Genomic DNA, 22,834 nt, shown 5'->3' with positions numbered 1-22,834 from the left:
TCCTTCAGTATACTAGAACAGATTCATATTCTCATGAATATTATGTCTCTATGAAAAATGGAAATATATCATCCTTTTGATTGCTACTTTCTACCTGGTCCTAAGGACAATGATTTTGGAGTATCTCCATGCCTAATTGTTAAGATTTCCATAAAACCAATTCTGGAAGAAGTCAAGTCACGCAGACTTTTAGAACAGGTACAAATAAATACTTCCAGAAATATTAGAAATAGAAAATAAGGTTCTAATTCTGTCCTAATGCAGAGAAGTGATTTTTACCACTGACTACATTTCCCCCTTCTTTGGTGGGAAATCATTTAACTTTTGCTCCTTACTAATGTTTTCTCAATGAATTTCAAGAGAGTCTTAACCCAGTTAAGGTATAAAAAAGTAACCTAATTTTTTTTTTAAGTACTGAGATTGAACTTGGAACCTCATATGTGGGAAGGCTGAACCCAACTACTGAGCTACACCGGCTCCTCTAAATATTTTTTTAAAAAAGATTTATTTACCCATTTCTCTCTCCCTACCCCTCACCCCCATTTGCACACACTGCCTGCGTTCTGTCCCCTCGCTGTGTTCTCGTCTTCCTGTTGTAGGCAGATGCCAACTGGTTGAGCCACATGTGCTTTCCCCCTAAATAACCTTTGTTTAGTGCTAGCTGAGTTTAGTATAATCTGAAACAGAACCCAAATTTACACGGCCAATAACAAATCAATATACAATGTGAAGGCTGCAATATACCCACACTTTTACCTGTGAAGCAGTCAAGTTGGGAGAGGGTGCAGCAGACTGTGGCGCGTGGTGGTGGTACTGCTGTTGTTGCTGTAGTTGCTGTAGTGGTTGCTGCTGTGCTGTTTGTAGTTTGTTTTCAGGTTGTGGCAATGGCTGTATTTGGAATTTGTCAGGTTGTTCTTGCTTTACTATCAGGTTCTTCCGTAGCTGTTCAACTACTCTTTTCTACCAAGTGAAGACAAAAAGAAACGAAATCCATTAGAATATTGGTCTAAAAGCTATACAGAAATATGCCACAATATGTGCCTCTGAAATCCTTTCTATAACCAGCTTCATCTAAAGTTATGTACATATAAAATTTGCATTTCTACATAATGAGGGATTAAAAACACATATAGACATTACTATTAATAAGAAACTGATGGTATAAGAAATGTTTTATGTATAAAAGGAAACCGATCACATCCTGGGGAGCTCTGCCACATTCTCTAATGAAACAAGCAATAATCCCCCAAGTACAGGGGCAATGACTAGTGAAGAAGTATGGTCCACTGATGGGCCCTTGATATTAATGACTACGTTCACTATGTTTATGAGCCTTTGCTCTTGAAATTGCAACTTAGGCTAGCGTTGCAGGGTGCCAAAGAGTTATTCCCTGAGAGCCTCCACGTTGCTCAAATGTGGCCTCTCTCTAACTCAGCATATAAAAACATTACCTTCCCCCCAGCATGGGACATGACTCCCAGGGATGAGCCTCCCTGGCACCAAGGAATTACTACCAGGCACTGGCTGGTGGTGCAACTGGAAAAAGACCTTGAATAAAAGGGGGAAAGGTAAAGACAAATGAATTTATATAGCTAAGAGACTTCAAAGTTAGTCGGGAGGTCATCAGAGAGGTAATGCTTATGCACATCTCAGCAGGATCTCACAGACTGTCAAAGTAGATACTACCCTAAAGAGTAGAGCTCCTGAGGGTTCCGTAGACACCCAGGTCCTAAAGTAATGGCAGATAGCTTTGGAGTTTGGTGACTGGACAGTGGGCCCTATTTTGGAATTTGTGCTTTCAAGTTGAGACAGTTAGACTCAGATGTGACTTCTCTACACATGCCTCTTCTGTCCCTTTCATTTGAACCTATAGATGGTGCTGAAGTTGATAGGTGTACGTCCAAGAGACTTTAATCTCTGGTCTGTCCATGTGCCAGCTGAGCCCTAAGCCTCAGCGGAGTTGCAACATCTATTCTCCAGTTCATTGGACTCACCCAGGACAAATGAGGAGGTGAGGATGGACAATCACCACACCAAGGAACCAAGAGAGTGGACAACAAGACAAGCAAGACAGTCCTATCCATCAGCCATATGAGATCGAAGCCCCCTCTCAATGAGAGGTGGAGTGTTCTTCACCATCCCAGAAACCTCAGGATTGGAGAGTAAAATATGGACTAGAGTGGACTTATTCTACTATAGACTTTTCATGATTCTTGCTATGGAAGAAATTTTATCATTGATGTGGAGACAGTGGCACTGGAAGTGTTGAAGTCAGAGAGGGAAAAAGATGTATAATATGCGTACATTTTCAGGACTTGGAATTTTCATGAATGACACTGCAATGACAGATAGGGCCATTATATATCCTACCATAACCTACAGAACTGAGAGGGAGAGAGTGTAAACTGCAATGTAAACTATAATCCATGCTTAGTGGCACTCCAAAATGTGTTCATCAATTACAATGACTGTACCACACTAATGAAAGAAATTGTTAATGTGGGGAAAAGTGGGAAGTGTGGGGAGTGGGACACATGGGAAGCCCTTATTTTTTTTTTTTATGTAACATTTTATGTAATCTAAGTATCCTTTAAAAATAAATTTTAAAATATAATAAAGAGGATTAGCATAAGTGATATTTTCGTGGTGATGGAATAGCTCTGTATCTTGACTTTGGTTATGCAGTATAAAATTATACATACGATTAAATGATATAGAAATATACAGATACATTATACTGATGTTAATTTCCTGGTTTGATACTGTACTATAGTTATGTAAGATGTATTAATTGGGTAAACTGTGTGAAAGTACATAGGATTTCTCTGTGCTATCTATGAATCTTCCTATGAATCTACAGATATTTCTAAATGAAAATTTAAACAAATTTATTTAAACAAAAACAAACTACTCAACAAATAAGTCAATTTAAAAAAGGAAACTGAGGCACAAAGATGAAAAGAAAAGCTAATGGAGATCTCATAATGGAGTCACACTTCTTGACTAATGATTAGCTTAGCTTGCTAGGCTGGACGGACAGTATAGCACACTTGTCAAGAATATGACTCTTGGAGGCGGGGCAAAATGGCGTCTGAGTAAGTACACCGTCATCATCTCTCTTAAAAAAGACCGGCTGTGTGGTGACAGAGTCCTACCGGAGCAGGCTGTTTTGGGAACCTGCAGGGCGGGAGGTGTCTGGACATCAATCTGGAGAGACTGCAGCAGAATTGGTGTTTGCTCAAGGTAGAACTGCGGGTTTTTAACACTGAACACGGAAGTCATGGGAAGGTAAATCCCAACCCCCCTAGGGCTAAGAGCCGCAGCATTCACTGAGAACTGCCGGTAATGGGGCAGAGTTTCCAAGCCCCGTGTCCGCCAAATGCGTGAACCCCAAGCCTGTGTCCCCTGAACCCCTGTGGCCCACGCTGAATACCCTGAGTCCACATTCTCCCGGGCCTCTGTTTCCTGAGCCCAGCACTCCCAGAAATCTGGCATTGCCCTACCCCTCCAGACGAGGATTAACTCTGGAAGTGGGAGAGTTTAGATGAGAGGTGCAGAGGGGCCAAGGAGTGCAGGTTCAATTTTCTGGTTCCCCCCTTTTTTATTGAGTTTGGAAGAGATATTAGCTGACTTGGTGAGAGAGCCCAATTTACCTAAATGCCCTGGGATAGGAAACTTGGTCTAGGAGAAGGTGGAGTCAGAAAATTAACCAGCCCGCTGTAGCATGCCTAAGGGAGAGGGGCAGTAGGATGTGCTTTACAAGCTTCCAATAGCATATTTAGGGTTTCCGGCAAGGGGTGGGTGCTCTCTCGAGAAATTAAGAGTCATTATTTCCTCAGGTGAGTTGGTTCACCAGGGACCCATTTGAATTTCCTACAGGAGCCCTTACCCAGCCTTCCTGCTGCCTTGGGAGAGAACAAGTGAGGACGGGGGAAAAAGAGGGAAGGTCAGCCTCCTAAGCAGTATATTCATTTGCAAAGAGGATTCTTTGCCTGAGGCCTTAGTCTGGTCTTTTCTGTTGGTCTGTTTTCTTGTTTTCCTTCCTCTTTATCGCCTCCACCATCTTTTTTTTTTTTTCTCTTTTTCTCTTTTCTCCCCTCTTTTTTTCCTTCTCTCTTTCTTTCTCCTTTTTTCCCCACTTTTTTCTTTCTTTTTTAATATTAGTGCTGCAGGCAACATTTCTTATTTGCTGTGCTTCCTCATCCTCAATTTTCTCTTTTCTGGGTGTACTTATTTTGGCTTCCAACACTATCCCCTTTCCTTTACATCATTCTCTCCCCCATCATTTATTGTTTCTCTCACATTCCACCTCTCTCTGTTTAACCCCCAATATTTCTGACTTTTTATCTCTAATACCTCTAATCTGTTTTCTATCATTTATTCACTCTTTATGTTATTGTCCTCTCTTTTCTTTTTCCCATTCTCCTGATCACACTGACCTTTTAATTGATAGTATATTCCTCCCCATATTCAGTTTAATATCTCATTATAGGTACTCCACTTTTTTACGGTAATAACTATACACAGCTTCCATGAGTTCTATGTCCATTCTCCTAGATCTCACATGATTCTTCTGCTAACACTCACTATCAATACTATTATAATATTTTTCTTTTCTTACCCCTTTCACTTTCTCTGGACCTAATATTTTCCTTCAAGGGAACTTAGCCAACAACAAGGAAAGAGAATAAGAAGAAAAAAAGTTACAAAGAGAAGACTTAACATGCACACGAAAACAGCTAATTAAACCCCAAGGCTAGAATAAGAAGATAATCAACAGAATAAACCCAGCAAGATAAAATGATGACCAGACAGCAACAAAAAACTACAGACCATACCAATAATCAGGAAAACATGGCCCAATACAATGAACAAACTAAAAACCAGGAAGAGAAGTGGAACACCAAACAAGTAATTAAAGCTCTCAAAACATGTATCATGGACCAATTCAATGAAGTGAAGGAAGAGATTAAGCATATTAAGAAAACACTTGGAGAGCATACAGAAGAAATTGTGATCATGCACAAAAAGATCACAGAGATGATAGGGATCAATAGCACAATCCAAGAAATCAAAAATACACTCTCAGTGAATAACAGCAGATTTGAAGAGGCAGAGGAAAGAATTAGTGATGTGGAAGACAGTACATCTGAAATCAAACAGATAGTAGAATTAATTGATAAAAAGATAGAAAAAAATCCATCAGGGACTTAGAGGACCTGAATGACAATGCAAAACACACAAACATACGCATTATAGGCATTCCAGAATGAGAAGAGAAGGGAAAGGGGACAGAAGGGGTGTTGGAGGAAATAATGGCTGAAAACTTCCCAAACCTATTGAGGGAGATGGATGTATATGTCCAGGAAGCACAACACACCCTGAACAGCATAAATCTGAACAGGCCTACCCCAAGACATATACTTGTCAAATTATCCAAAGCACAAGACAAAGAGAAAATACTAAAAGCAGCAAGAGAAAAGAGAATAATCACATACAAAGGAGGCGCCATAAGATTAAGTGCTGATCTCTCATCTGAAACCATGCAGGCAAGAACAGTGGTATGGCATAGTCAAGGTACTAAAAGAAAAGAGTTTCCAACCAAGAATACTCAACCCAGCAAAGCTAGCATTCAAAAATGATGGAGAGTTCAAAATATTCACAGATAAACAGAAACTAAGAGAGTATGCCAACAAGAAACCTGCCCTTCAAGAAATACTAAAGGGAGTTCTGCAGGAGGAAAGAAAAAAACAGGAGAGACAGAGTCAGAGGAGGGTGTAAGAACAACCAAAACCACACACGCAAAAAAATCAAACAACATAAGACAAACACAAACCCAAAGAAAACACTGCTAATATAAGTAATTCCTTGAAAGTAATAAAACTAAATGTCATTGGATTAAACTCACCTGTTAAGAGACACAGATTGGAAGACTGGATAAGGAAATATGACCCATCTATATGTTGTCTACAAGAAACTCATCTTAGACCCAGGGATTCAAGGAGGTTGAAAGTGAATGGCTGGGAAATAGTCTTACAAGCAAACCATAACCAAAAAAGGGCAGGAGTAGCTATATTAATATCAGACAAAATAGACTTTAAATACAAAACAATTGTGAGAGAAAAAGATGGACACTACATATTAGTGAAAGGGATAATCTTTCAAGAAGAACGAACAATCATAAATATTTATGCTCCTAACAAGGGCACCTCCAAATACGTGAGGCAAACACTGGAAAAACTAAGTGAAAGAATAGATGCCTCTACAATTATAGTGGGGGACTTTAATACACCACTATCAACTTTGGACAGAATATCTCAAAAGAGAATCAATAAAGAAACAAAAACTTTGAACAGTATATTACAGGAGCTGGACCTAATAGACATATACAGAACATTACACCCAAATACAACAGGATATACATTTTTCTCAAGTGCATATGGATCATTCTCCAAAACAGACCATATGCTAGGCCACAAAGAAAATCTCAATGAATTCAGAAATATTGAAATCATACAAGATAATTTCTCTGACCATAGTGGAATAAAGCTGGAAATGTGCAAGGGCCAGAAGCCCAGATTTCACAACAAGATATGGAAATTAAACACCACACTCTTAGAAAAACAGTGGGTCAAGGAGGAAATCTCAAAAGAAATTAATAACTACCTTGAAACTAATGAAAATGATAACACAACATACCAAAACTTATGGGATGCAGCAAAAGCAGTATTGAGAGCGAAATTAATAGCCATAAAATTCATACATCAAAAAAGAAGAGCTAAAATTGAAGAACTAACTGTGCACTTGGAGAAATTAGTAAAAAAAAAACACAACAAAGTAACCTCAAAGGAAGAAGAAAGAAAGAAATAACAAAGATAAGAGCAGAACTAAATGAAATAGAAAATAAGAAAGCACTTGAAAAGATAAACAAAATCGAAAGCTGGATCTTTGAGAAGATCAATAAAATTCATCTTAGCTAGACTAACAAAGAAAAAAAGAGAGAAGATGCAGATACACAAAATAAGAAATGAGAAAGGAGATATCACCACTGATCCTACAGAAATAAAGACTATCATAAGAGGATACTTTGAAAAATTATATTCCAACAAGAACAACAGTTTAGAGGAAATGGACAAATTCCTAGAAACACATAAGCAGCCTCTATTGATGAAAGAAGAAATTGACGATCTCAACAAACCAATCACAAGTAAAGAGATAGAATGTCATTAAAAACCTCCCAACTAAGAAGAGCCCTGGGCCAGGTGGCTTCACAGGTGAATTCTACAAAAACATTCCCGAAAGAACTGACGCCAGTCTTGCTTAAACTCTTCCAAAAAATTGAAACAGAAGGAACATTGCCTAACTCATTCTATGATGCCAACATTACCCTAGTACCAAAGCCAAACCAGAAAGGAAAATTACAGACCAATTTCTCTAATGAACCTAGATGCAAAAATCCTCAACAAAATACTTGCTAATTGTATTTAACAAGACATTAAACAAATTAATGTCACCATGACCAAGTGGGATTCATTCCGGGTATGCAAGGATGGTTCAACAAAAGACAATCAATTAATGTAATACACCATATAAACAGATTGAAGGGAAAAAAATCACATGGTCATTTCCACAGATGCAGAAAAAGCCTTTGATAAAATACAGCACCCCTTTCTTGATAAAAACACTGCAAAAGATTGGAATACACGGAAATTTTCTGAACATGATAAAGGGCATATATGAAAAACCCACAGCCAACATCATTTACAACGGTGAAATCCTAAAATCTTTCCCTCTAAGATCAGGAACAAGACAAGGATGCCCACTATCACCCCTTCTATTTATGTCTTAGAAGTACTTGCTTGAACACTGAGGCAAGAACCAGATACAAAAGGCATCCACATTGGAAAGGAAGAATCAAAATTTCATTATTTGCAGATGACATGATTCTATACATAGAAAACCCTGAGAAGTCTTCAAGAAAGCTTCTAGAACTCATAAATGAGTTCAGTACAGTTGCAAGCTATAAGATCAATGCACAAAAATTAGTAGCATTTCTGTACACCAATAATGAGCAATCTGAGGAGGAAATCCTGAAACAAATACCATATACAAGAGTAAGTAAAAAAATCAAATACCTAGGAATAAATTTAACTAAAGATGTAAAAAACTTATACACAGAGAACTACACAACACTGTTCAAGGAAATCAAAGAAGACCTAAATAAATGGAAGAACATTCCCTGTTCATGGATAAGATGACTAATATTACTAAGATGTCCATCCTACCAAAACTAAAGTACACATTCAATGCAGTCCCACCAAAAATCAACACAGCATTCTTTAAGGAACTAGAAAAACTAGCTATGAAATTTATTTGGAAAGGAAAGAGGCCTCAAATAGCCAAAGACATATTGAAAAAGAAAAATGAAATTGGAGGAATCATACTACCTGACTTCAAAACATACTGCAAAGCTACAGTAGTGAAAACAGCATATTATTGACAAAAGGATAGACCCATAAACCAATGGAACCGAATTGAGAGTTCTGATATAGATCCTCATACATACAGTCATATAATATTTGATAAGGCCACCAAACCCTCTCAACTGGGAGAGAATGGCCTCCTCAACATATGGTGCCTAGAGAACTGGAAATCCATATGAAAAAGAATGAAAGCGGATTACCAGCTCACACCTTATACAAAAATCAACTCAAGATGGATCACAGACCTAAATATAGGAACTAAAACCATAAAGACTTTGGAAAGCAATGTTGGGAACCATCTACAGGACCTTGTAATAGCAAATGGCTTCATGAACTTCACATCCAAAGCACGAGCAGCAAAAGAACAAATAGATAAATGGGGCCTCCTCAAAATTAAAGCCTTCTGCACCTCAAAGGAGTTTGTCAAAAAAGTGAAAAGAGAGCCTACACAACGGGAGAAAATATTTGGTAACCATATATCTAATAGGAGACATATCCTGCATATATAAAGAACTCCTATATCTTGAAAATAAAAAGACAAACAACCCATTTTAAAATGGGAAAAAATTTAAACAGACACTTCTCCAAAGAAGAAGTACAGATGGCTAAAAAGCACATGAAAAAATGCTCCAAATCTCTAACTATTAGGGAAATACAAATCAAAACTACAATGAGATACCATCGTACTCCCATAAGATTGGCAGCTATGAAAAAAACAGAAGAATACAAATGCTGGAGAGGATGTGGAGGAATGGGAACACTCATCCACTGCTGGTGGGAATGCAGAAGGATCCAGCCATTCTGGCAGTTTCTCAAAAAACTAGCTGTAGATTTGCCATATGACCCAGCAATTCCACTGCTGGGTATATACCCAGTAGAACTGAAAACAAGGACACAAACCAATATATGCACACCAATGTTCATAGCAGCATTGTTCACTATTGCCAAAAGTTGGAATCAACCCAAATGCCCATCAACAGATGAATGGATAAAATGTGGTATATACATACAATGGAATACTACTCAGCTTTAAGAACGAATATACTACAAACACATGTGATAACATGGATGAACCTTGAGAACCTTATGTTGAGTGAAGCAACCTAGGCATTGAAGGACAAATACTACATGACCTCAATGATATGAAATAAGTAAACCAACCTGCCTCAGAAAGCTAGAGAATGGTTGATAGGCTTAAAGGAATTTGCTGGGTAGAGGAAGGTCATGAGCTGACACCTACCTGGGTGAAATCTATGATAAGCTGGAGGTAAGCATTTGTACAGGGAAGGGATAAAATGGGGGCATAGGGATACCTTTGGGTGGGGCTTTGTGGGCTTGACGGGGGCGTTGGTCACTATTATTTTTTTTTGCACTTAACATAGATACCATCCATACTAACTTTTGTTAAACAAACATTTATCTTTCCCAGTTTAAAACATTACAAAGGTTTTTTAATAAGAAGAAATATTGATCCCAGCAATATAAACAACAGACATTCTAAATTATTAAAATATATAATTCATCAGCAGGGTTTATTGTTGGAACAGGATCTGTGGAATATGCCTATCTTTCCACAGTAGAGATTTAGCCACACGGGATGAAAATTTAAAATTAATGTTTCTTGATATTCTCTAGACGTTGCTTTAATCCAATAAAAAGTTGTATTTGATGCCTTCACTACTATGATAATACAGTTCAAAAGAATGTACACTCCATGAAGGCAGGAACTTATTCTCAACTGTATCATTTCTGCCTATAACTATGCTGCTGAGTAAATCCTTGCTATCTCTACATGATCTGCAAAGTCATGGACTGAAGGCCAGCAAAAGGCTCAGAGTATATACATAAGAACCATTTAGAAGAAGAGTTGGGCTCTGACTCTCCTTCCCTAATGGCTGGAAGAAAGGATAAACAGGATTCCTCTCAAATACTTGTGAATTCATCTACAGAGATTTGTTATTTCTGATAAAAGATTACTAATTTTCTAATACAGATTATGGGTAGAGAAATAAGAAGAACTTTAAGTAAAGGATTAAGTGAAACCATAAGGGCCAAGGTGACTTTCAAATTTCTGCTTATGATTCTAACCAATTCTCTTTTCCATTGCACATATTCTCCAAAGGATCCAAACCTGTGAGCTACTTGCTTAATATATTCCAACATTAAAATATTTACAAAATGGATTTTGAAAACTTTCCAATCAATATAAAATACATTCTTGAGAAAATTTCAAAATACTTTTATTACTAATTCTTTTTAGACATATAAAGGCCAATTTTGGGGGAAAAAACAATTCTCCTATACTTTATACTCTGCTAGCACTGCTTTGAGTAGTTTTTTTTTTTTTTTAAGGCAGCAGGGGGAGCAGGTGTAGTAGCTCAGTGGTTTGAGTACCTGCTTCCCACGTACGAGGTCTGGGTTCAATCCCTAGTGCCTCCTAAAAAAAAAAAAAAAAGGCAACAGAATCCAAGATCTTTGAAAAAACATATCCAGATGCAAAAAAAATGCAAATTAATAAAATATCAGGAACTTATAAAAATTAACTTTCAAATCATCAGACTTCTAATTCTCAAGTACAAAAGTCAGAGTAAATGAACCACTGCTATTTGGGAGAAAGGGAGTGACAGCAGAGGTCCTGCAGATAATTTTGAGTATCACATGTAGTTTATTGTTTCATGACTGCCAAACATTTAGACATTTAACAACTAAATAATTATTTAGAGTTGCTTTCTACCCTCCCCCATCAGACATCAAACATATTAAGAAACTAAAGTATAAGCATATGCAGCCAGAGAAAGGGACTCCAAGAATGCTTATTAAAAAACAAAACAAAACAAAACCCACAACAGTTCAAATCAGAGGAGGAAACAAACAAGGAGGAAATAACACAACATTTATATGACATCTGTCGAAAGAGAAACTTTGATCAAGAACAGCACAGAAAACTAAAGTACTACACCACACACAAAAAGAAAGGGTTATTCTCCTCTATGCCATGCTTAGGAAATACAGGGTGTTCTCCTACTTACTAACTAACTGAAGTAAACTAGCAGCACAAGACAAAGCCAGAGCCGGCTCCCAGCATTATGTACAACAGAAGGGAACAGTAGGGGAAAAGAGCAAGCAGGAGATGCTGGGTAGAATACTCTTCAGCCAGATGGCTAGAGCAAGGTGACGGCCAATCAGAAGCAGAGTCGGCAGAGTAGGAGTCAAGTGAGTCACACAGCATTCACAACTGTTCCTCCCCCGGTGCCTGAAACAAAGCCCACGAAGCTTGGGGAGAAAAAAGCTAAGATCAAAATACTTGAAAACTTATATTAGTTCTTGGGAGGAAAAAAAAAGGGAAAAAGAAGAGAAGAAAGGGAGCAAGAGAAGAAGCTGTGCAGATTGGACACGGGTCAGATCATAAGATCTGGGTAAAGTTTTCTTTGAAAGACAGGCTTGGTATTTCACAATGTCCTTCAGAAATTCACCTCTCCTGCACTCCGTGCTGTTTACCAGTAGATTAGAAGAATATCAGCTCTGCAGTTGTGCATGTGTGGATCTGTGTGAAATTTTTAAAAATCAAGGTTTGGGGGAAGAAGCTCTGATGCCTCCTGTCACTTACGTCACTTATATACCTCTCATTACAATTTTAAAAAAATTAACAAAAAAACAAACAACCTTACAACAACACCCAATCCAAAGTTTGGTGAACTCTGAAATGCAGGTGCCCCTCAGGTACACAGAGACAATGCACACTGGTTGACTTTCCTAAGTTCCACAAGTCAGTTTTGTTCAGTTCAGTATTGCTGCTCTGGCAGCACATTAACTTCAGCAGGTCCCTGATCTGCTTAGTGCAAATTCTGGGTAGGCAGCAAGAGAATTCAGCTCTTATATTTCAAACCCTAGCTGTATAATACCAAGCAAATTTCTCAATATCCCCTGCACAAAAGGGCTCCTGCTGCCTCACAGGAGGTGAGCATGTACTATTATTATTATTATTATTATTATGCGTTTTAAACAAAGAACTCATGCCTTCTTTTGGTCATTAATAAAGGTTACACTAGCATAAACAATCTAATATATTCGATGGTATTCACCTATAAGGGCGACCTTTAAATATAGTTAATTATCTTGGAACATTATCCTGAAGTTTTGAGAAAAGGCTATATCTCACAAACTGGCCATTCATCAGTCACTATTAAGTTAATGATAGTTAAAAAGGGGGGTGGGGGAAGAAGGAAATGAAAAAGGAAAAGCTGGAAAGAGAACACAGATGGCAGGGAGGGAGAGAAAGTTAATAACTTATCATCTTCTGTCCTTTCTGTATTTCCTATAAACAATAGGCCTCCAGAATGGCTATTACCACCCTTTTCCATCCATTTGTCAAGAAATGCTCCATAAATCCAGCATGTAATTCCAAGCCTCAGATTCCTGTAACATTCACATCACTTTCACCAGGACTTATTCAGGCAGAAGAGTTCACAGTACCTCTGACACTTCATGTCACAGTTTCCAAGAAAGGTACTCACGGTAATCAATATTTTGACAGTCTGTGATACTATCACCACCCATGTTCACACAACAGCAAGACAGATCCCAAAGAAAAATACCTAAGTTTTATATCCAATTTCATAGAAACTGGTTTTGTTTTTCTGTGATCCAAGTCAATTGTTCCAAGTTTCATGGCCTTGGTCAATATAGGAGAGATAGAAGGACTGTCCCCCACCCCTCCAATCAAGACATCAGTTTATTTCCATCAACAAATTCTCATACAAGGTTCAGAAAGCTTCTCTCAAAGGAAATCCATGCACAAGGCCCTGCTCTTCACAAATGGATTTTGGTGCTTCAAGTATTTGCTTTTGCACATGGTCAGTCACTCAACCTGTCCGTGCATTATACTGCATTTTCTGCTTTGTATCAATTATGAGAGAGCCACATCCACTCAAGCGTCTTCTTACATAGTATTGCACTAAAAATTCACCCCTAGTTTTCTCCATGGATCAACCATACAATTTGAAAACACAACCTTTACCCATTCATACGAAAGGCTGATATAGACTTGTAACTTACCACAAATCCAGAAAGTCAAGAAAAAGGTTTACTCACCTTTATCCCAAAATGCAGCACTAACCTTTCCAGATCTTCAGACTTACCAATTGCTCAACGGGATACTAAATTCTGTATACGCAAAAAAACTAATCTGGAGAAATTTGTATTTTTGGATGAAGCTAGAAAGAAATACCCAAATAGAAAAAAATGCATTCTATTGCCTGATGTGAAAGACAACCATTGCAATTATAAATAACAATGATGGAGGGAGGAGATAAAACATTCTTCAGAATGCAGCCATATAATTAACCTCTAAAGAATAGGGTATATATTCCTGGTATAACAATAGTGACAAAACTGTAATACATAGTAAAAGGTATGTGTTGTTTAAAAGAAATAGAAAATTAAGTGAAGATTCCACCATTTTATGAATAAAAACACACACTGACATAGAAAAGAAGCAATAATTTCAAAATAGCTTTCCTCTTAATACAGTTAAGTGAAATGAAATGCAATGGCAGACTATGCACTGAAGTTATCAGAGGGAATGTTCCAGGGGAGATACACAGAACAGAAATCTGATGGGTGTCGGGGGAAATATTGGGGGCAATAGCTATAAAAGTATACTTAGCTAGAAATAACTGCTTTTTATTCATTTTGTAAGGCACAAGCATGTTTCCCTCAACCTTTCTGATATTCAGTTTCAGGGTTAGAATTAGACCAAAAGCTAGGACATATCTCCCTTTAAAATGCCACCTGTTTGACAGAGGTAGTACCAATAACTTCATTTTATACTGTGTATATTGTCTACTAAAGAAGGTTTGTTCCATGATCTTTGAGAGTTACAAGCATAGATGATTATTTTATAGTTCTACAAGGCATCATGGACAATATAATATAAATGAATTAAAAACAACAGGAGTTGGAACTGTCAGAGAATTTTTTCAATAAAGTTCAAAATTCTCTGCATGGATGCTTAACAGATGGTGGCGACTACATATGTCATGGTTAGACTTTGGCTTACTTTTTTAATTAAAAAATATTCTTTGGGGTTTACTCTTCCTTCAAAACACTCAACGCACGCACACACATACACAAGCTGGTATTTATATCAATGGGTTTTACAACCCATCTCTACAGGGGATTAGACCTTTTATTCATATCAGTGGGATTTGTATTCCATCTCCATAGGGGATTAGACCCTTTATTTGAAGAGCCTGATTGAAATGTAGTTTACATTTTTCTTATTTAGTTCACTCACGCTCTAATAGGTAAATTCAACCCCACCTTTTCCCCAACCCCTTATGCATGACTATAAAAGACTGCTAAGACCACTATAGTGAAACTATGCCTAAATCTAGGGACACTTCTCAGAAACTGGAAACTGCCTTTAATTTGCATCAAACAAGAAAAAGTATAGTTGTTGAACTCAGAGATGTAGCCCCTGGGGAATGACTACAGATCCCCAAATGCAACATACCAAGATGCTGGGGCAGAACAGTATAGCCACATAAACAAAAAAAGAGCATTGGATGCCAGAATTATATTTGTTGCCATATAATTCTTTCTATATAAAATAATAAGAAATATATTAATTATATTACTACAATAAAAAATCAAGGAAGCTAAAGTCAAAACCCAATTGGCTTACATTTAAGTTCCCTATGTTTCTTTGAAGCACTAAGCTTGCTTCAGAGGAATATTGAGGATCAAATGAATTAATGGGGGGGGGGACTTAGGAAATCCTCAAGGACAATGTGAACATAGGGATGATAACCGATGAATAATACAATTTGTCTAGTATGAATTTTTATCTCAGAGCAACGGCTAATTAAATGTGACTTTCATTCCCAATGTCAATTATACTTCAATCCCTTGATTTTTTTTTTAATATACCTAATCAAACATTTAATGTTAGTTCAAACCTTTTCTTTATGAGAACCACCAAAAAAAGCACAGGATTAAGAATGGTACCTCTTGCCTCTTTATTTCAGAAATTAAACACATTATTGAGATCCCTGTGTAAAAATCGATTTATGGCCAAGATTTCTTACACCTCTGTAGTGGTTCATGATCAAAACTCTGAGTGCAAAAAAACAGACATCCAATTTAAAGGTAACTTTGACCCAGCAAAGACCCCTAAATACAGTTATGAGGACAGCAGAAAAAAGCATGAGAACCATTTATAAAGTGTACAATACAGCTGTTTGCTAATATAGAAAAGTGCTTGAACCATTTTATTTGTAGCACAATGAGATATGACATGGAGACTATTAATCTGTAAATTAAGCTTCAGTTCAGCAAAATACATGCCCTTCTTTAATGCTTACAGAACACTACTGTACACACCACCAGATTGTCATTCATCTTTCAGGGCTCCATCCCACAATTTAAAAAGGCAGCATTGCCTTGTTAATGTCACAGTTGTCCATACACTAAAATTCTCTCATTCCTCTGCCCTAGTGCTGCTATGTTTTCCTCACGAAAGAATTATGATTGGAGATGGCTATATAATAGCTATCCTTGACAACTTGGGCATGAAAATACAGTTCAAGTATAGTGATGACCCTAAAATGGGAGGATGGAGAGAGAGGAACAAAACCAAAAACCCTATCATTTTATGGAACACTGCTCAGATAAAACAGATTGTTTTATCTACTCCAAGTCCCAGGTATCATTTGAAGTCTTTTCACAGAAATGCAAGATAGGATCAGATGCTGGAAAAGGTAATATAATAGATTATTTAACCAAATTTTATGCAGAATACATCTAAAAGATGGATCAACCATTTCCAAAGGCAAGGATACCTTTTAACAATCTTCAATTGTGTTTTTTTCCTTAGAGGTAAAATGTTAGAAGATAGTATTAGAACAACATACTGTGTCATGTCATATACATTATGCAGAAAATATTCTATGATGAAATGTAATAATTTCCTTAGATTTAAATAAGAGTAGGAGGGAAGCAGACTTGGCCCAGTGGATAGGGCGTCCGCCTACCACATGGGAGGTCCGTGGTTCAAACCCTGAGCCTCCTTGACCCGTGTGGAGCTGGTCCACTGCGGTGCTGATGCACGCAAGGAGTGCCGGGTCACGCAGGGGTATTCCCTGCGTAGGGCGAGCCCCCCGCGCAATGGGTGCACCCTGTAAGGAGAGCCACCCAGCATGAAAGAAAGTGCAGCCTGCCCAAGAATGGCACCGCACACACGGAGAGCTGACGCAGCAAGATGACACAACAAAAAGAAACATAGATTCCCGTGCCGCTGACAACAAAAGAAGCGGACAGAAAGAAGAACACGCTGCAAATGGACACAGAGAAGAGACAACTGGGGGGGGGGAGGGGAGAGAAATAAATAAAATAAATCTTTAAAAAAATATAAATAAATAAATAAATAAATAAAAGTAGGGAAGTGGACATGGCTCAACTGATAAGAGCATCCGCCTACTATGCAGGGGGTCCAGGGTTCGATACTCTGGGCCTCATGGCCTGTGTTGTGAGCTGGCCCACACGCAGTACTGCTGCATGCAAGGAGTGCCATGCCATGCAGGGATGCCCCCCGCATAGGGGAGCCCCATGCTCAAGGAGTACGCCCCGCAAGAAGTGCTGCCCCGCGCAAAAAACGCAGCACACCCAGGAATGGCGCCACACAAACAGAGAGCTGACGCAGCAAGATGACGCAACAAAAAGAGACACAGATTCCCAGTGCCGCTGGACAAGAATGCAGGCAGACATAGAACACACAGCTAACGGACACAGAGAGCAGACAATGGGGGGGGGGAGATACATAAGTAAAATAAATCTTAAATAAATAAAAGTAAATCTTTTAAATCACTGAACACTGACATTTTGAATCGGAAAGTATTTTAACAAAAGTATATCTTGAACATCACACTCTTGATGCTTAAAAACATAATTTTAAAAATCATCTTATAGTAATAGCATATACATAAATCTTAAAAGATTCTAGAGCTAATGAATAACTACCTCTTAATTTCACAAAATATCCACTATTTTCGACAGTTGAATTTATCACCAAGTATCTGTTACAATTACTTAAAGAGAAAAATGAACAGTGTTAAAAAAAATTTAGTTTCTGACAAGATCCTGCATAAAACAACATGGAGGGAGCGATTCCATCACCTACATGTGCTGTCAAGATGACGGATGGTTAACTTCAAGGAATTGGATCTTCCAAGACATGTGACAGAGGATGATTTGCACTATTTTGTATTTAGCCTGAGTTTTCTGCATCAGAGAGAAAAGAAACCAAACTCCTATTTCATAACTTTAGAAGCAGGTTTGCTTTTTTGTTTTAAATCATCAGTACTAGAAATTTTATTAGAAAGAGATTTACAAGAAGAAAAGGAATAATAAGCTCAAAAAACAAAACACATTTGCTTAAAAACTTAAGTATTTTATTAAATCTTAAGTATGTAGAAAAACTTCTTTCACAGGTTAAAAAGCACCAAATCCAATCCACAAATCTCTGTACAAATATTTAGTCTTTACACAGACACATGCACTTGCGTGCATGGACATATACCTATGACAAGTCTTAGAAACGGTAGAATGGCCAAAGTAAAAATAATTTATTATTTTTTATCTTCTTTTAGCATACTTCTTAGTATTGAAGGTATAGTTCACTTTCATACTACTACATGTTCTCCAATTTCCACATCCAGCATAATTACTGAGGTGGAAGGTCATATTAGAAGAGAGCATTGTAATAAATGTGAGATCAGCTTTTTGATTTTTAGATACAGCCAAATGTGGTAACTGGTGAGTTTTAAAATAGTTATAATAAAAACCACAACAATAACATGAAATAACTATTACCTGTCAAGTACAATGCTGTAGCTATGAGGAACTAAGTAACTTGATCTAGGTCTCAAGTCAGGGTTAGAGTCAGACTTAGAGCTTTAGCTCCTCATATCTAATTCCATAATTTCCCCTCACATACTCTACTCCCTTGCACACATCACTATTTTACATACTGGAAAGGATTTGACATCCTCACATCTACATACTATATATAATATACCTGGAGCAAGCCATAAAAGCACATAGTAAAAACCTTAACTATAATTATATATGTATTATTTTTCTTATACTCTGCTTTTAAGAAAAATAAGTAGAAAGGCAGTAGAGTTCTGCATTAGAAATAATACAAAGGGCCAAGAAACCTGGGTTCTAGTCTTATATCTGTCCTTAAACTAATTTTGTGACCTTGGGCAAGTTGTTTACCTACCTTGGTCGTAAGCTGCTTCTTCCCTCAGTCTCTAACATTCTCTTCTGCCTAAAATTCTATGAATCTCTGAATGGCAAGAACACAATCTCCTGATCTGTATCTCCCACCTCTATAGTACAGTACTCAGAAAATGAATGCTCATAATGATGATCCTGACACACTACGAAGAACTAAATCATTAAAGAATACCTTTATTCAGGGGTTGAAAACTCAAATGCACAGGAATCGGGAAGGAAACAATGTGAATGAAGCAGGCCAGTGGTAAGATGATAGGGAGTGATGGGAACTACAGTCAACTGGAAAGGGAGTGCCAGTCCTGTTTAAAGGCATTAATATATGAATTGCTTTTAACACTGTGAGCCAAACAAAACATTTTTGCTGGCTAGATTAAGTCCATGAGCTACCAGTTTTCAATCCCTAGACAGTAATACATTCACTGAACTGCAGTTACTAGGGGAGAAAAGGAGAATCAGACATTACTTGGGAAATTTTCAAGATAAAAAAGGAAATTTTCAGGATAAAAAAGGATCTCAGAAAACCACAAAATTCAACTGGCCTTCTAGTTAATAAAAAATTTACCATAATGAAAGGGATAGGGTTTGACTATAGTGTGAAGATGCACAGACATTAAAAAACAAGGTAAATCAATGAGAAGATTGAGGCAAGATAAAACATCTGAAGATATAAGGGAGGCAGACAACTACATAAAAAGTATAAAACTGAGAATGAAAAAACCAGTAATAATATGCTCTATAATTGTGCTATCGGAACAGCTGAAAGTACCTCATGGATAATTTAATGCCCTTTCCATCATGCAATACCAATGTTAAGGATGAACTGGAATCTGTTTATCTACCTCTGCACATACTGTCTCTAAGGTTGAAGAAAGCAGCTGTTTAAACAGTCACATAGTTGAGGTCAGAAAAATGAAAACTACCTTGTTGAAGCTGTCTAGGGAATTACAGTAAGCAAAATGTAAATATCAGGCAAGGGATTTGGCCCAATGGATCGGGCATCCACTTACCACAGGGCAGGTCCAAGGTTCAAACCCAGGGTCTCCTGACCCATGTGGAGCTGGCCCACGCGCAGTGTTGATGTGCGCAAGGAGTGTCGTGCCACATGGGGTACCCCCGCATAGGGGAGCCCCATGCGCAAGGAGTGCACCCCGTAAGGAGAGACGCTCAACGTGAAAAAAGTGCAGCCTGCCCAGGAGTGGCGCCACACACGGAGAGCTGACGCAGCAAGATGACACAACAAACCGAGACACAGATTCTCTGTGCCACTGACAAGAATACAAGTGGACACAGAAGAACCCACAGCAAATGGACACAGAGAGCAGACAACTGGGGGGGGGGGGGAACGGGGAAGGGGAGAGAAATTAATGAAAAATAAATCTTAAAAAATAAAATGTAATTATCAGACTTGGAATACAACCAGAACATTTTAAAACAAGTATCTTCCACACTTAACTTGCTCTTGTTTTTGCATATTTAGATTTTCCAAAATAATTTAATTTATATGATTAAGAAAAACGGAATCTGTGTTATAAACATATAGATTTAATAACTTTTCATGAATTCTACTTTCTGAGTGAACCTTAAATGAAAACAATACCATTTTCCTCAAATATTTCCCTACTTAAGTAATCAATTGTCAGTTTAAATAGCTCTTTATTATAAATTTTCACACCCTCTTATCAAATAAGATTCTCACTACTGTGTGAAACAGATAATAAAGGCAACTTTTATTCAGCTGGGAAAACTGAGGTATGTGGTGACTGATGAGTTACAGTTTTCCGACAGTAAAACTGGAATGAGAATATGGAATCCCTGCACTCTGGAAAATTAGTCTGAATTTTCTCTGTTCACCAAACAAAGACCTAGAGCTCATTTCCTAAGCCAATCTGTCTGGGGCTGACAGGAGGTTGTGTGACATCCAAGCAGATTGACTGAACATAGAGTACACTGGTGTGGGAAGCTGGGCCAAGGGAAGAGGAGTCTTTTACTGGTCATCAGTCTCTAGATAACAATAAACTGCCAGGAAATAAAGACAGGTCACTGAAAGCCAAGGAAGCAGAGTAACCTGTGTAACAAACTGAAGAGGTCAAGCCAGAGAGGAGCCAGAAGATGTAGTCAAGTTGGGAAGTGGGACAGACAGAGATGAGGCATGGACAGACAATTCAAGAAATGACTCTAGAATTATACCAATGCTACCCACTCTGAAGCCAACTCCCTATAAACTGCTCTGTGCACTCAGAAGGGCTGGTCATGTTCTTAAGAGGCCTGGGAAGTCCTAAATAACTTGCTCCAAAATGCTAGAGACAGTATATCTGTCATCCAAGATACTCTCTCTGGCAGGTGAGTAGGGATAAAGGCTGGAGCCAACTCCACAAGAATGATATGCTTCCTTATCTATGGAGTATGATGGTCAATTTTAATATTCCACTGCCAACTCTCCAGTCTCAAGCCAAAAACTTCAATTCTGGAACAGTGACTTCAATTTAATAAGCAGAATGGACACTGGCAACATTTAGATTGGTAAAATGTTGGGGTTCAGTGGGTAAGCCACAGTAAACTTTACTAATATGAAGCTGGTTTAAAAAATTTTTATTCACTAACAGATTTATCCTATAACATAAAAAACTATACAGCTATTTTCCTTTTATAATAGAGCAGATGATCAAAATGCAAAGGGGCTAGGGACTCTCCATTATAAACTACACACAGCAGTTTTGAAAATCAGCCTCCCAACTTTTGGAGCTGCTACTAGGAATCCTGGCTCCCTCTCCCCCACTCATCATGCAAGACCAGGACTCAGTCAATAAGACTGCTGTGTTAAGTGACACAGCCATCACTTCTGCTTAGTCTCCACAGGCCTAACACAATGATGCTGAATTTACTTATCTCAGTAGGCAACAAAGTCTCGCCAAGAGTGGTTATGTTTCAGACTTTGTAAGAACAGGATGTCAGGGGTTTTGTTGTTGTTGCATCATTCTGCAACACCTTATTTCAACTCTGTGCTGAGCTGGCAAAAGCACTAAATCATGCCAGCTCTGCTCACCCTTCAGATGTTCCAGTTGTAGGATGACTTTGCAACATTCACTGGCAATGTGACACACTAGTAACACAGATTGTCTAGTCATCACATCTTTTGAGTGTCTCCCTGGTCTTTCTCTGTCCTTAACCCTCCCAGCTGCATTTTCCTTACTATATATTTCCTGTGTATTTTCAAGGAAAGGACAGAAGGATCTAACGCCATCTTGAGCCCATAGAAATGGGTGTATTCTCTGCTATATGTAGATCCAGGGGGAAAGACCCAACTGTCAGATGGTACTTAAGCTTTCTACTGCCTACTCTGATTAGGTGTTAAGGTGAAAAAAGATTATTGTTTTTGTCTCCTTTATAAGAATCTCTTTGGTTTAAGACTGGCTGTGAGGGCAAGGATGATGGACTTGCCTGGAGAAAGCAGGGATATTTGGTGTCTGATAAATACAATAGAATGGACCTACTTGTATGCAGGCTGTCAGCCTTGCCAGTAATCAGAGGACAGAAAGCAACTTTAGGAAAAGAAAATGGAACAAATTAAGTGGAAAAGAAGAAGTGACACCAAAGTATAATGTTTAACCACCACCTTTTCTTGGTGGTTGAAGGTGCTCCTTTCCTGAGACTCCCTGTAACAGGATGGGATCTTCCTACACAGGGGTACATACCTATACTTCACTGGGTGTTTGTGTGACAGTTATACTGTCATAATTTTAGATGGTTAAACCTCTGCTCCAGGGTTTATAAAAGATCAGAGAACTTGTCACTCTTGATGCAGGTAGAGTGAGATAGAGTGGTTGAGCAGTTCATTTTTCTTTATAATTACACTCCATTAACCTTCCACATGAGAGCTCCCCTGTGCTTTCATTCCGGCAGCACCAACTGGCTGCTTTTGATAAGGCTCTACAGAGTCTGCAAGACCAGCATATGTAACAAAAGGAACACTTTAATACTGCAGATTTAAGCAGAAGCTGAACGCAGCTCCAGCTCCGTTACTTAATGGCACACAAATTCAGCTCAATTATACA

General features: G+C 38.2%; 1 protein-coding gene across 42 annotated transcripts in view; it reads right to left on the bottom strand.

The window, feature by feature from the left end:
* PHF21A (PHD finger protein 21A) overlaps positions 1–22,834 on the bottom strand; it is a 255,817-nt gene that overhangs the window by 64,658 nt on the left and 168,325 nt on the right. For all 42 annotated transcript variants that reach the window (XM_058305452.2, XM_071218081.1, XM_058305479.2 and 39 more), the window contains one exon: positions 757–960. In XM_058305452.2, the coding sequence (XP_058161435.1) occupies positions 757–960 (204 nt within the window). The remainder of the gene's footprint in view (positions 1–756; positions 961–22,834) is intronic.

The sequence above is a fragment of the Dasypus novemcinctus genome, chromosome 10 (genome assembly GCF_030445035.2).
Source record: "Dasypus novemcinctus isolate mDasNov1 chromosome 10, mDasNov1.1.hap2, whole genome shotgun sequence".
Classification (NCBI taxonomy): Eukaryota; Metazoa; Chordata; class Mammalia; order Cingulata; family Dasypodidae; genus Dasypus; species Dasypus novemcinctus.
The sequence above is the reverse complement of the archived record's forward strand: the minus strand, read 5'-3'. Positions and strand labels throughout refer to the sequence as shown.